Source organism: Limanda limanda, chromosome 1 (genome assembly GCF_963576545.1).
Source record: "Limanda limanda chromosome 1, fLimLim1.1, whole genome shotgun sequence".
In the NCBI taxonomy this organism is placed as follows: domain Eukaryota; kingdom Metazoa; phylum Chordata; class Actinopteri; order Pleuronectiformes; family Pleuronectidae; genus Limanda; species Limanda limanda.
Genome location: NC_083636.1, coordinates 4,712,301 through 4,727,123, shown reverse-complemented (window position 1 = coordinate 4,727,123; position 14,823 = coordinate 4,712,301). Strand labels below are relative to the sequence as shown.

General features: G+C 41.5%; 2 protein-coding genes across 2 annotated transcripts; both read right to left on the bottom strand.

Annotated features, from left to right (window-relative positions):
- Positions 1-2,917: 2,917 nt before the first annotated feature.
- Positions 2,918-3,908, bottom strand: LOC133011484 (phospholipase A2-like). Its single transcript, XM_061079213.1, has 3 exons — positions 3,760-3,908; positions 3,542-3,675; positions 2,918-3,457 (listed from the first exon to the last, which is right to left on the bottom strand). Exons 1-3 carry the CDS (start codon positions 3,906-3,908, stop codon positions 3,339-3,341), a joined length of 402 nt encoding a protein of 133 aa, XP_060935196.1. The 3' UTR covers positions 2,918-3,338.
- A 257-nt stretch (positions 3,909-4,165) lies between these two features.
- On the bottom strand, positions 4,166-13,726 carry LOC133011473 (acidic phospholipase A2 1-like). The gene is made up of 5 exons (XM_061079202.1): positions 13,644-13,726; positions 13,560-13,569; positions 4,701-4,735; positions 4,486-4,616; positions 4,166-4,398 (listed from the first exon to the last, which is right to left on the bottom strand). The coding sequence occupies exons 1-5, from the start codon at positions 13,724-13,726 to the stop codon at positions 4,280-4,282; spliced, it is 378 nt and encodes a 125-aa protein (XP_060935185.1). The 3' UTR covers positions 4,166-4,279.
- Positions 13,727-14,823: the final 1,097 nt, after the last annotated feature.

Below are 14,823 nucleotides of genomic sequence, written 5' to 3'. Positions count from 1 at the left end.
GTCAGCTCATTAAATATTTACAACAATCACAGGTATTTCTGTCCCTCGCAAGGAATCTGACAAACAGCAAGATTCAACGTGTGCAGGTTTAAATAAAGTCAAACAAGTCAAACCAACAGGTTAATTTCTTTACTTTTTATATGTTCCTCCATTTTCTTGCTTCCTGTGATTGATTCCCACTTTTTATAATATGTTGCATCTTCTTTTTTGATCACAATTAAAATATGTATTTGTTCTCTAGTTGATATTTTTATGAACATTATAGTAATGTATGTATTATTCTTCCGATAAATTGTCGTGCCGTAAGTGTGACAGTGAACCTGATCAGGATACATACACTGTGTGAACATGCTACACAAAAATAAATGTTTACTATCATAGCGCAGTTATTTCAAAGTTTAGACCAAGGTAATCATTATAACATAATAATTTGCTCTGGTTTTGGTCTCAACTACGTCGTCTTGGTCCAAACTAGTGTTGTGCAATAGGAGTAGACTTGACGTTGGCTAATTATTAATAATCATGATTATTAAAATAATAAAAATTATTTATTAAAAATAATAAAAAATGATAAGGCTATCACTTAAGAATAGTAAAATAATCAATTAGAAATTATACGGTTATCCATTAAGAATAGTTAAATAATTAATGAAAACAATAAAATTATCAATTAAGAATGATACAATCTGTAAATATTACTTATCGTAGCGGGGCACCACCCTGGTTACAGGGACCAACGAATCAAGATATAAATATCAGTCTCATATGATAAATGTTAAATTAATAATCTTAATAGTTAATATTAATGATTATTTAATAAACAATGAAGGGTTTTCAGTTCGAGCACAGGCTATCGTAATCCAGCTGTATTCACACACATATGCACAAATAATCACAGACTACAGATACTTTAATTACAAAAGCATTTATTAAAGAAAGGGGAAATATAGTTAATGTTATTCAATGATTCATCATTTTAACAAACTCCAATATTTCAAAGATAACAACAGCAGCAGCACTTATCACAATTCAGAAAATACATGTAAAACCTGCGGTCTACCTATGTATGTCTGTCTGTGTGTGTGTGTGTGTCAATGTGTCTCTCTGTGTGTGTGTGTGTGTGTGTGTGTGTGTGAGTGTGAGAGAGAGCGAGAGAGAAGAGGGGGAATGGCACATCCAAGATGGCGGCCGATTATGATTCGTGGAATCAAGAGCCGAAAACTCTCAAAATGGTGGTTTGACTACAAACAAGATGGCGGAGCCGCTTTGGAAGTTAGAGCCAGAATGGGAGGAGAGAGAGAGAGAAGGCGTGGCAATAATAGACTCTCAAAATTGTGGTTTAACTTGCGTTATCCAAAATGGAGTCTATGTTAATGACCATGTGGCCGGAGCTCACAATGGCGGTCGCCACATGAATTACACAAAGGAAATTTCAGACAAAGAGAATTCTTGATCTCTGCTTGGCTTTGGGCCGAATGGCTTCAAGATGTGTTATACCTCTCTAAGTATAGATTTAGCTATGTGACATGAACTGTATGACTACAGATCGGAACGTGTGTAGGTCGGTTTAGGAGAGAGAGGAAGAGAGAGAACATGCAAGAAGATAACAAAGAAGCTCTTAAAACACGCCGGAGATAAGTTAACAGTGATTAAACCACTCAGCCCCCAAGCGGACGTTGTGGGCTGATGTTCTGATCGGTGAAATCACTGCAGACTTACCCGGACGTAAACCACGCGGCCGGAGGCTTTTCTTGCGTCTCTATTCACTGGAACACACCGAACCGAAAATGAACCGGAAGTAGCCGGATCGTCGTGGCTAAACAATAGACTCAGCGGCCTCACACAAAACGAATACACTCAAATATTAAACAATACGCTACGTATCTGCCCAGACAACATAAGTCTCTTACTGTACAACCCTCGCGGTGTGCCTGCGCCTTGGCGCAAATGTGTCGGGGGCCAGTGAAATCACGTGGTCACTCGAGCGGAGCTCCGGGGCTCGGCCGCTGGACCGGAAAAGGAAGCGGATTCCTTGTGCTCCTTGACGGAATGAAACTTCGTCTTTCTTCTGCGGAGATCGTGCTGCTTTACAGGATCGGAGTGGATTTGCTCATACTCCTCCACGGGATGAACGTCGCGCTTCTGCAGGGAACGGCTGTGTCGAATCCGTAGATCATTCAAAAATAGTTATAAAAGTCCGTGTGTTTCACTCGTCCCACAAGTGAATTTCCTGTTTCGATCTTTCAAGTTAAAACAGCAAAAAGTCCTATCAAAATAAAACTTTGACTGAGGTAAAAGAAGAAATTAAATGGAATCAAATAAAATGAGTTAGACAAACGTCTAATCGCCCCCAATAGCAGCTGGAAAATCTGGCAAGCCCGGGGGTCTGGTTCAAAAGTCTTTAAGCAGGGAAATGGCAGCGATTTCTGTGAGTTCAGCGGTTTTGTTCTACCTGAGAGGTCCAGCCTCTTCAGGAAGTGGTAATGGGCTTCAGTTGGCTCTCAGCCAATGAGAATGTCAGGGTTCCGACCTTAGTGGGCGGGGATTCGACCTCAGTGGGCGTTTCAGGGTTACAGTTGGGGTTCTCTTGAAGGACACCCGAGATGCTCCCCTGCTGGGCGAGGCACCACGTTGTCTGAGGAATGTGTGGATGCAAAGCAGAAACCGGTAGAACTGGTTTCAGCTTGTCTTGTAGGCCTCAAGTTTTATGAGCCATTGTGTGGAGTTCAGATCTCAGGACCTCACCCCCCAACACTAGCAATGTGCTCGTTCACTTGACTGAAATGGCAACGGACCACAACACTGCAACTATATTAAGATGACATCATCAACCAAGGTAAAAAATAATATATACAACTGAATACTTCACAAATAATACAAAAACTCTAGAAATTCATACACAAACACAAACTGAATCATTTTTTTAATCTTCTTTATTGAGTACTGCAAGCATTTGTATAATTTGATAAATTGCCAATATTAAAGTCTACAGTCTGTAAACTACTTTCTGCAAGCAAGGGAAGAAAGAGCTAGATGAGAGCGCCCTCTATTGGAAACTTGAGTTAGGATCATACAGGTGAATAACCGTGCATCAGTTAATGAGAGATGCAGATCTACTGGTGTTTCTTGTCAGGATACAGATCCACAGCTAACAATAGAGACGCAGCACAGAGAAAGAAGGAGAAAAGAAAACCATGACCTTGAGAATGTGACAGTACGAAGTCAGTGTGAGTATTTCAATGAGCGGACGAAACAAGCTGCTGCCGCTCCTGAGAGCTCAGTGATGGGTGTGTCGTGTGTGGGAGTGGATCCAGCGTTCGATTAACTGCAGAAGTCTTCTACTGACATTGGTCGCTGGGCAGGTGCTTGTACTCGTCGTTATAAGGCGATTTGGCAAAACACTCGGCAGCCTTCGTGTCACACTCACAGATGAACATCTCACATTCGCTGTTGTTCTCTGAGGAGGAGAAAGTGCACAAGGTGGTTAGGAGGTGATTTCTTCTTATATAACCTCACGCTCTTGTCGTCTCGGTGCACTCACTGCCACAGTTGATCATCTTGCTTTGTTTGGCACAGTCATGGGAGTAAGACTTGGTGTAAGGATTGTGGAAGATGGACCAGCATGCGTCGAGCTGCATGGCGTCACCATAACACTTGTCGTGCACTTGGCAGCACCTGCAGGTTTGACAACACAAGTGTTCAGACAGGGAGAAAAGGCGTTTGTATGTCATGGTAGAGAGAGAGTGAATAAATCACAACCTGTCCAGCTCGTCCACAGGCGTGCCAGAGCCGCCATGTCCACAGTAGCAGCCGTAGTCAGCGTAGTCCCAAATTGGCGAGCTGTCTGGCATCAAGCACAGGATCTGATTCCTGAACCCGAAGAGCGACCTTGGCTTATAATACACCATTGAAGCACAACAAACTGGAAGGATGAGATATCTAGTTATACAGGACTAGAAGGAGCATCAACCGCCGCACATGCAAATGAATCAGAAGTTCTTTACTTATCCACAAGGGAGATGGGGGGGTGAAGCTTTCTGTGAAGTTGTGCTCACCCACAGAGAGGCCGGCGGCCAAGAGAAACAGAGTTCGGAGGGCGTTCATCCTGCGAGTCGAGACCTTCAGACACGGCTCCAGCTCACAGTTCAGGTCCTCCTACAAAGTCAGAGTGAGTATTTCAATGAGCGTACGAAACAAGCTGCTGCCGCTCCTGAGAGCTCAGTGATGGGTGTGTCGTGTGTGGGAGTGGATCCTGCGTTCGATTAACTGCAGAAGTCTTCTACTGACATCGGTCACTGGGCAGGTTATAGTGATCGTTGTTATAAGGCGATCTGGCGAAACACTCGGCGGCCGTCCTGTCACACTCGCAGATAAACATCCCACATGCGTTGTTGTCCTCTGACGAAGAGAAAGTGCAGAAGGTGGTTAGGAGGTTATTTCTTCTTCTTTAATAACCTCACGCTCTTGTCGTCTCGGTGCACTCACCGTCACAGGTGACCGTCTTGCTCGCTTCGTCACAGTTATAAGAGTATAACTTCAAAGGGCTGTGGAAGATGGTGCGGCATGGGTGGTGCTCCAGGGCGTCACCGTAACAGTTGTCGTGCACTTGGCAGCACCTGTAGGTTTGACAACACAAGTATTCAGGCAATGCGAAAAGGTGTGTTTATGTCACGGTAGAGAGAAAGAGAATGAAGCAAGACCTGTCCAGCTCGTCCACAGGCGTGCCAGAGTTTTCCTAATCAGCCAGGCACTGTGCACAGCATCATTTGCTGAGAATGGTAGAGTGACCTGCCTTTGATAGACAGGGCTGGAGCACAACAAGCTGGAAGGATGAGAAATCTGTTTATACAGGACTAGAAGAAGCATCAACCGCAGCACATGCAGATGAATCACAAATACTGTATTTATCCACAATTGAGATTAGGGGCTGAAGCTTTCTGTGAATTTGTTACCCTACAGAGAGGCCGGCGGCCAAGAGAAACAGAGTTCGGAGGGCGTTCATCCTGTGAGTCAAGACCTTCAGACACAGCTCCAGCTCAAAGTTCAGGTCCTCTTTATATATACCCTCGGGGAGCACACCCTGTCACCTGTTTATACAACATAGGGTCGCACCCCTCACAGTGAACAGGATCTGAGATACAAACACAAACCAAAATTCTAGAGAAAAACTCCTATGTACTGAACTTTTCTGTGAGGTCATAGTTCAGCAGTTCAGGGACCACACAGTGGTGTTAACTGGGTGAGAGAGAGGATTCACACTGTGGAACTTTCTACTCTTCATTTGTAAAAGTGTGATTTCTTACAGTGACCATTGTATTGTGATGTATTATAACTAGGGCTGGGCAACGATTAAAAGTTTTAATCGCGATTTATCGCATGATTTCCCTGATTAATCACGATTAATCGCATTTGTATACACAAAATCCAATAATGAATTAAAAAGTAGTGTATGGCGCAATTTTATTTTCAATGTTCTGCCATATGAACGAAAGTGCCATAACATTTGTTGTGCAAACACTTTTAACATCAGCATTTAATACAGTAGCAGTTAAATAAAATATTCAGTGTAAATCTCAACTTAACAATGTTATCAAAGCAAATACTAAATTAAAGCTCAATGCCACTGCCAGGGCATTAATGTTATCCTCTTCGTTATGAAAAATGTATACTCCTCCCTGCGTCTAACGTAGTCTGCCGAAGTCTCGCTCCACTCGCTGTTTCGTTGAGTGATTTGCTGATATCAACTGTGTGCTTTGCATTCAGGTGATATTTTAGACTGGAAGTACTCCGGTGATAAGAAAATTCACCTTGGCAGTGGCTACAAATAACTTTGGTTCTGTCGACTCCGCCGTCTGGAAGGACTTTAAAATGAAAATGGCCATGTAAAAGCTCCGTAGCCTTATCAATGGTTGTTTATCCGCCAATTATTTTCTTTTTTCCGGTTCCGCAGCAGTCAGCAACAGACTTTCACAAAATAAAAGCCTGACTTTCACAATAAAACAATAAATAATCAAACCTGAGTTAATGCGAGATAAAATAATTAGTTGAGTTAAATAAGTGATGAGTTAACTCGTAATTAACTAGTTAACTTGCCCAGCCCTAATTATAACTAAAGAAAAGGAGACATTTCAAAATCAAATTATATTTATCATAAAATATAGTGGGTTTCTAAATCTTAAAGACATATTTTGTTCTTCCTTCCTCCTCCACTGGTCTTCCTTCCTTATTTTTTCAAAAACAATATCCATTTCCCGTTTCCTCTTCCATCTCATATCAAATATTTGAGTTACAATTTCCCATCTCCAGTTAATAAACGTCATTATTTGCTTTCTTCCATTCGTTCTGGTGTATTAAGAAACCTCAGATAAAGGGATAACTTTTCTTAATATACTGAACAGATACTTTTCATTTTGTTGAGAGAGGGTGCGACGTTATACAGAGAAATAATTGAAAAAAAACGTCTATTAAGTTATCGAGGTGGTGTCCTGTAAATGGTGTGGGCTTTGTAGATAATTGGCAAACTTTTTGGATTAAACCTGGTCTTGTTAGGAGAGACGGCGTTCATCCCACTTGGGATGGAGCAGCTCTCTTATCTAGGAATATTACCCAGTCTATTACATGACAACCCAGAGTTGGGACCAGGAAGCAGAGCTGCAGTGCTAAACACTTCTCTGCGCTCCCTCTGGATCAGTCACCCAACCGCATAGAGACTGTCTCTGTCTACCGTCCGATTCAATTATTTAAATTAAACAATAACAGAGAACTCACAATAATCTTATACAAATGAACACAACCTCTGGAACAACACAGGAAACTAAGACTTTCAAATGTGGTCTTTTAAACCTAAGATCACTGTCCTCAAAGGCTATTTTAGTTAATGAACTAGTCTCAGACTACAATATAGATTTATTGTCCCTTACTGAGACGTGGCTGCATCCTGATGAATATGTCAGTTTAAATGAATCTACTCCCCCCAGTCATATAAATTCACACGTTCCCAGGGAACTCGGGCGAGGAGGTGGAGTTGCTGCTATTTTTAACTCCAGTCTATCAATTAATCCTAAACCTAAACTCAGCTACAACTCATTTGAATGTCTTGTTCTTAATCTTCCACGTCAATCCAGGAAACACCAACAGCCAATCATATTTGCTGTAGTTTATCGTGCTCCTGGGGCTTATACTGAATTTCTAACAGAATTCCCTGAGTTTTTATCAAACCTAGTCCTAAAGACCGATAAAATTATTATTGTTGGTGACTTTAATATTCATGTTGACAATAATAAAGATGGCCTGAGCGTAGCATTTATTTCAATACTGGACTCAATTGGTTTTAGTCAGTGTGTACATCAACCTACTCATTGTTGTAACCACACACTTGACCTTGTATTATCATACGGTGTCAAAATTGAACATTTAACAGTACTTCCGTGCAATCCAGTACTATCAGACCATAATTTAATAACCTTCGATTTTTCATTATCTGAATATATGCCCCTAATAAAAAACTAATTTTCTAGATGTCTACCTGATAGTGCTATAGCTAAATTCAAGGAAATAATTCCGATTACATCTGCAGACTCGTTACGATTAACATTAGACTCAATAGCGCCTCTAAAAAAGAAATGTGTAAAACATAGTCAATTAGCTCCGTGGTATGATTCCAAGACACATGAGTTGAAACAAATATCAAGAAAATTAGAAAGGAAGTGGCGCTCCAGCAACAGTGTTGAAAATCTCCTAGACTGGAAGAGTAGTGTTAAAGAATATAAAAAGGCTCTCCACAAAGCAAGAGCTGCCTATTATTCAAAACTAATAGAAGAGAATAAAATCAACCCAAGGTTTCTCTTCAGCACTGTAGCCAGGCTGACAGAGAGTCACACCTCCACCGAACCCAGTATTCCTCGATCCCTAAATAGCAATATCTTTATGACCTTTTTTAATGATAAAATTCTAACTATTAGAAATAAAATCAACCATCTCCTGCCCTCAATTGGCACTAATACCCTCCCGACAACAGAGATCTCAGAAACGGCTGAGAATCCTTTCCATTACTTAGACAGCTTCTCTCTGATCACCCGTGATCAGTTTACCAAAATAATCTCAGGTTCTAAACCAACAACCTGTATCTTTGATCCGATTCCAATTAAATTACTTAAAGAAATTCTGCCCCTAATAGATAGTTTGTTACTTAACACAATCAATCTGTCATTATCATCAGGTTATGTACCACAGTCTTTTAAAATAGCTGTAATCAAACCCTACTCAAAAAACCCAATCCAATCCAATCTCCCCTTCCTCTCTGAAATCTTAGAAAAAGTTGTAGCCAATCAGCTGTGTGAGTTTCTCCAGGAAAATAATATATATGAAGACTTTCAGTCTGGGTTTAGAACCAATCACAGCACAGAGACAGCCCTGGCAAAAGTCACTAATGACCTTCTAATAGCTTCAGATCAGGGACTTGTGTCTGTCCTTGTTCTGTTAGATCTCAGTGCAGCATTCGACACAATTGACCATCAAATTTTATTACAAAGACTAAAACAGTTAATTAACATTAAAGGAACGGCCCTAAACTGGTTTAAATCATATTTTTCTGATCGCTCCCAATTCGTACAAATGAATGATGAGTCATCTGTGCGCACCAAAGTTAACCATGGTGTTCCACAGGGGTCTGTGCTCGGCCCAATTTTATTCTCATTATATATGCTTCCACTAGGAAACATTATCAGGACACACTCGGTAAATGTTCACTGTTATGCGGATGACACCCAGTTATATTTGTCAATAAAACCTGATCAAAGTAATCAATTAACTAAACTTCGAGCATGTCTCAAGGACATAAAAACCTGGATGACCCACAATTTTCTCTTATTAAACTAAGATAAAACTGAGGTTATAATACTCGGCCCTAAACACCTTAGAGAAACATTATCTAATGATATAGCTGCGCTAGATGACATTGCCCTTGCTTCCAATGAAACAGTCAGGAACATGGGAGTGATCTTCGACCCTGATTTGTCCTTTAATAGTCACTTAAAACAAATTTCTAGGACCGCGTTTTTCCACTTGCGTAATATCTCAAAAATCAGACATGTCCTTTCGCAAAAAGATGCAGAAAAACTAGTCCACGCCTTTGTTACATCGAGACTGGACTACTGTAATTCACTATTATCAGGCTCCAGCAGTAAGTCGTTAAAGACTCAGACTGCAGCTGGTCCAAAATGCCGCAGCACGTGTCCTGACAAGAACTAAGAAAAGAGAGCACATTTCTCCAGTATTAGCATCGCTACACTGGCTTCCTGTTAAATCAAGACTAGAATTTAAAATTCTCCTCCTCACCTTCAAGGCCCTTAATGATATGGCACCTTTTTACCTTAAAGAGATCTTAATACCATATCAACCTACTAGAGCACTCCGATCCCAGAACTCAGGTTTACTTGTCGTCCCTAAAGTCTCTAAAAGTAGAGTAGGAGCCAGAGCTTTTAGCCATCAAGCCCCACTGCTGTGGAATAATCTCTCACTTTCAGTTAGGGAAGCAGACACGCTCTGTTCGTTTAAAAGTAGACTCAAAACCTTCCTTTTTGATAAAGCTTATAGTTAGAGCTAATTAGTGGAATTTATGACACAAGACACACGGAGCTTCTCTTTCCTGCCCCTCCTGCTTCTCCTTCCTTTTCTCCATCCCTAACACATCAAGGTAATTCTTATCTCATCAGTACATGTTACTAACTTGACCCCTTTCCCGGGGTTTCTGTGCCTTAGCGCCCGCGGATGCAGGGCCACAGCTGTGGCCGCACCATGGTGTTGTGCAATAGGAGTAGACTTGACGTTGGCTAATTATTAATAATCATGAAATATGATTATTAAAATAATAAAAATTATCTATCAAAAATATTTTTTCTATTAATTGAAGATGATCAGTAATCAAATAACAATAAAACCACTAATGAGAAAATAGGAATTATCAATTAGAAAGTACAAGCTATCAATTAACAATGATAAGGTTATCAACCAAGAATAATGAAAATAATTAGTCAAAAACAATAAAATTATCAATTTAAGAATAATACTATCTATATTAATAATTGAGAAAGGGGGGCACCACCCTGGTTTCCAGGGACCAACATATCAAGCTATAATTATCAGTCTCATAATGATAAATGTCAAATTAATAATGTCAATATTTTAATATTAACGATTACTTAATAAACAGTGAAGGCTTCTAAGTTCGAGCACAGGCAATCATAATCCAGCTGTATTCACACACTTATGCACAAATAATCACAGACTACAGAAACTTTAATTACAAAGGTATTTATTAAAAAGGGGAAATAAAGTTATAATGTTATTCAATGATTCATCATTTTAACAAGCTCCGATATTTCAAAGATAAACACAGCAGCAGCACTTATCACAATTCAGAAAATACATGTAAAACCTGCGGTCTACCTATGTATGTCTGTCTCTGTGTGTGTGTGTCTGTGTCAAAGTGTCTCTCTGTGTATGTGTGTCTATGTGTGTGTATGTGAAATAAAGTTAGTGTTATTTAATGATTTATCATTTTAACAAACTCCCATATTTCAAAGATAACAACAGCAGCTTATCACAATTTAGAACACGCATGTAACCTCTGGTCCATCTATGTGTCTCTGTGTGTGTGTATCTGTCTGTGTCTATCAAAGTGTCTGTGTGTGTGTGGGTGTGTGTGTGTGTGTGTGAGAGAGAGAGCGAGAGAAAAGAAAGGGGCGTGGCGATGACGCAGTCACATCTAAGATGGCGGCCGATCATGATTCGTGGAATCAAGGCCTAAAAACTCTCAAAATGGCGGATTGACTACAAAACAAGATGGCGGAGCCGTTATGAATTTAGAGCCAGGATGGGAGGAGAGAGAGCGCGGAGGCGTGGCAATAATAGACTCAAAATGGTGGGTTAACTTGCGTTATTCAAGATGGAGTCTATGTTAATGACACCATGTGGCCGGAGCGCACACTGGTGGTCGTCACATGAATTACACAAAGGAAATTTTAGACAAAGAGAATTCTTATCTCTGCTTGGCTTTGGGGGCCGAATGGTTTCCAGATGTGTTCAGCCTCTCTAAGCATAGATTTAACTATGTGACATGACCTGTATTATAAATACAGGTCAGAAGTGTGTATAGGTCGGTTTAGAGAGAGAGAGAGAGAGAGAGAGAAAAACATGTAAGGAGAGTTCAAAGAAGCTCTTAAAAACACGCCAGAGATAGATTAACAGTGATTCACCCCTCAGCCCTCAAGCGAACGTTGTGGGCCGAGGTTCTGATCGGTGAAATCATTGCAGACTCACACAGACGTTAACAGTGCGGGCGGAGGCTTTCCTCGCGGCGCTCAAGCACTAACACAAAACCCGGAAATGAACCGGAAGTAGCGGCTCGTCGTAGCCGGCTAAAACAATGAGACTCAGCGGTCTCGCAACAAATACAATCAAATATTAAACAATATGCTACGTATCTGCCCAGATAATCAAGTCTCTTACTGTACAACCCTCGCGATGTGCCTGCGCGTCTGCGCGAATGTGTCGGGGGCCAGTGAATCACGTGGTCTCTCTCACGAGCGGAGCTCCGGGCTCGGCCGCTGGACCGGAAAAGGAAGCGAATTATTCGTGCTGTCTTGACGGAATGAAACTTCGTCTTCTTCTGTAACAGCGGAGATCGTGCTGCTTTACAGGAACGGAGTGGATTGCCTCTTACTCCTCAGCGGGATGAACGTCGCGCTTCTGCAGGGAACGGCTTTGTGGAAGCCGTTTGTGGATCGTGAAAAAGAAAAAGTCTGTGGAAGTGCCGTCCCGCGGGTGCTTCCTGTTTCGGCCTTTCAAGTTAAAACAGCAAAGAGTCCTATCAGAAATAAAACTTAGACTGAAATAAAAGAAGAAAATGAAACGACTTCAAATAAAATGATATTAAACAAACGTCTAATCGCCTCCTTAGTTACTGAGTCGCGTGGTCGGCCTCGGAAGGTCTGTTGCAACTTGAGTAGGGTGGAAAAGAGAACAAAGAGACTTAGTTATTGCTTCCTTAAGTTACTGAGTTAACTAGGAAGACCCCTGGGGGTCCAGTGCAACTTCAGCATCTGAGTAGAAAGAGAAAGGTTTCTGTGAGCTCAGCCTATTTAAGTCATGTTCTAGGTGACTCCCCCCGGGAGGAGGGGTCAGGGGTCAGTGTGGCCCCCGGCCAATTAACTATCAGAATTTGGCCCCAAGGGGCGGTTTACAGTGGGGGACCCAGGAAATGATCTTCTGCCACATGGAGATAAGAGGTCCATGCTGGATTTTTAAATGTAAGGGGTCTCCTGAGGCCAGTTCCCAAGTTTTATGACTCTTTGTTATAAGTCAGATCACTGGGAACTCAGTCCCAACAATGGATATGATTGTGGATCGCAATGGTGGATCCAGTTCGGTGGATTCTGTATCGTGCCTGCTGATCGTAGTGGTAATGGAGGATCCTTTGTCGCGCTGGCATCGGCTGATGGTGGACCAGGACCGAGGCGGCAGCTGATAATGGATTCTAACTGGTGGCAGTGGACAATAACTGTGGACTATAGTGGATCCCATCCTGATGCTGGATCGTGATCTTGCTGCTGACCAGAGACTATGATTGCAGCAGGACTGCTTCACATATAGTATTGAAAAAATGTTTACCCTCATCGATGCTGCTAAAAACTTTAATCCTGATGATGTTTTCTTAACACTTGACATCTATTGCACTTCTGTCCGTCCTGTTTCTACATATTTTTACCTGTTAAAAAGGTTTTTAGTAGTTTTTCCTTACTCTTGTTGAGGGTTAAGGACAGAGGATGTCACACCATGTTAAAGCCCTATGAGACGAATTGTGATTTGTGAATGTGGGCTATACAAATAAAACTTGATTGATTATTAATTCTAGTTTTGCTGCAAAAGCGGGAGATTAATACATGAGTGGTTGATTGTTCTCATCCAGGTTTCATAGGAAATATTACAAAAAAGTAATGTATGTACGTTTGTATTCGACTTAAACGTGAGTCAAGTCATTAAAAAAAGCGTCTTTACTCTTGATTTATTCTTCTTCCATTTCAGGTAAAAAGTTTTTATATTTTCAACTTTTTTATATAATCATATAAAGTAAAGAAATAAATGAATGGTTTGTTGCTGCACCTCTTTCAGTGACTCCATTCTCTGTTTTCATAACTAATTCCATGAGTCCTCTCCTCAGTCTTTCTGAGTAAAGCTAATTTCTCCCACTTTTCTTCCAACTCTCTCTTGTAGTCTGAGGCTGTTTGTCATTTTCCTGTTTTAAACATTTCAAAAGACGCTGCCTGGTTAGTCCAAACATCTCATCACCCTTTACAAATAAACAGTGTTTGATTGAAGCTGACAACACACACGACTCAAACTGCACACGGATATGAACTGTAACAGGATCTTTAATACAAATATCTCTCAAAATGGATAATGTGCATGAACCAGCACGAGTCAAAGTACCAACAAGACATTTCATTTAATGACAGCAATTTATCTGAATGTCGAGCATCTTCTCATCAACAAATCATCACCACGTCGATTCTGAAACAACAGCAGCGACAAAAAACAAAACAAAGAGACCTTTACGCAGAAGATCGTCTTTTTGGTGCACTCACCGAGACAGGTGACTGTCCCGCTTGCTGGGTAACACCTGTAGTCGTAGGACCTGATGTAAGGGAGCTCCACTAAGAACCTGCATCGGGGGTGATTTATGGCGCGACGCCAACACAGGTCATGCGCTTGGCAGCCCCTGCAGGTTTGACAACAAAAGTGTTCAGACAGGGCGAAATTGCGTTTTTATGTAATGGTAGCACTGAGCTGAGAAGGTGAATGAATCACAACCTGTCCAAACGGTCCACAGTCGTGCCAGACCCGCCGCTACACACCAGCAGCCGTAGTTAATGTAGTACCAAGCCTGCCGGCCGATGAGCGATACGCGATGCTGAGACAGGGCTGAAGCACAACAAGGTGGAAGGATGAAAGATCTGGTTATACAGGACTAGAAGGAGCATCAACCGCCGCACATGCAGATGAATCACAAATACTGTATTTCTCCACAAGGGAGATGGGGGGGGTGAAGCTTTCTGTGAAGTTGTACTCACCCACAGAGAGGCCGGCAGCCAAGAGAAACAGAGTCCGGAGGGCGTTCATCCTGCGAGTCAAGACCTTCAGACACAAGTCCAGCTCAGGTCCTCCTTATATATACCCTCAGGGGGGCCCTCCCCGTCACCTGTTCATAGTACATAGGGTCGCACCCCTCACAATGAACTGGATCTGAGATTCAAACAACAACCAACATGTGCAAAAAGCTAGAAAAACTCCTAAGCACTTAATTTTTCTGTGAGGTCATAGTTCAGCAGCTCAGGGATCACACAGCGATGTTAACTGGGTGAGAGAGAGGATTCACACTGTGGAACTTTCTACTCTTCATTTGTAAAAGTGTGATTTCTGTCAGGCCGGGCGAAAGGCAGGACTCAGACGCAGAGCGGATGTGTTAGGAGAATGTTTTATTTACACCTCCACACAGAGTAAACTATGGTACAAAAATAAAGTCGCTCCAAAAAGGAGGAAAACGCTATCTTAATACTGCAATACAAAAATAACAATTAAACAAAAGCGCTCCAAAGGGAGGAAAAACAAAGCTTCATTCTATAAACCTAACTAAGACTAAACACTGAAACAAAAAGGCTACAAAGAATAATCACTCAACTGAGGTAAAACTATAAGCACGAGGCTAAGCAAAACTAAGACTATGACTCTTGTATCTATGGCACGGGCTGGAATGACGACAAAAGA

Coding starts and splice junctions, on each gene's coding strand:
- LOC133011484 (XM_061079213.1), bottom strand. CDS start 3,908: ATGGTGTATTATAAGCCAAGGTCGCTCTTCGGGTTCAGGAATCAGATC. Junction 3,676..3,759: donor CCTGTGGACGAGCTGGACAG/GTTGTGATTTAT, acceptor TCAAACCTGCAG/GTGCTGCCAAGTGCACGACA. Junction 3,458..3,541: donor CAAGATGATCAACTGTGGCA/GTGAGTGCACCG, acceptor TCTCCTCCTCAG/AGAACAACAGCGAATGTGAG.
- LOC133011473 (XM_061079202.1), bottom strand. CDS start 13,726: ATGCAGGTTCTTAGTGGAGCTCCCTTACATCAGGTCCTACGACTACAG. Junction 4,617..4,700: donor CCTGTGGACGAGCTGGACAG/GTCTTGCTTCAT, acceptor TCAAACCTACAG/GTGCTGCCAAGTGCACGACA. Junction 4,399..4,485: donor CAAGACGGTCACCTGTGACG/GTGAGTGCACCG, acceptor TCTCTTCGTCAG/AGGACAACAACGCATGTGGG.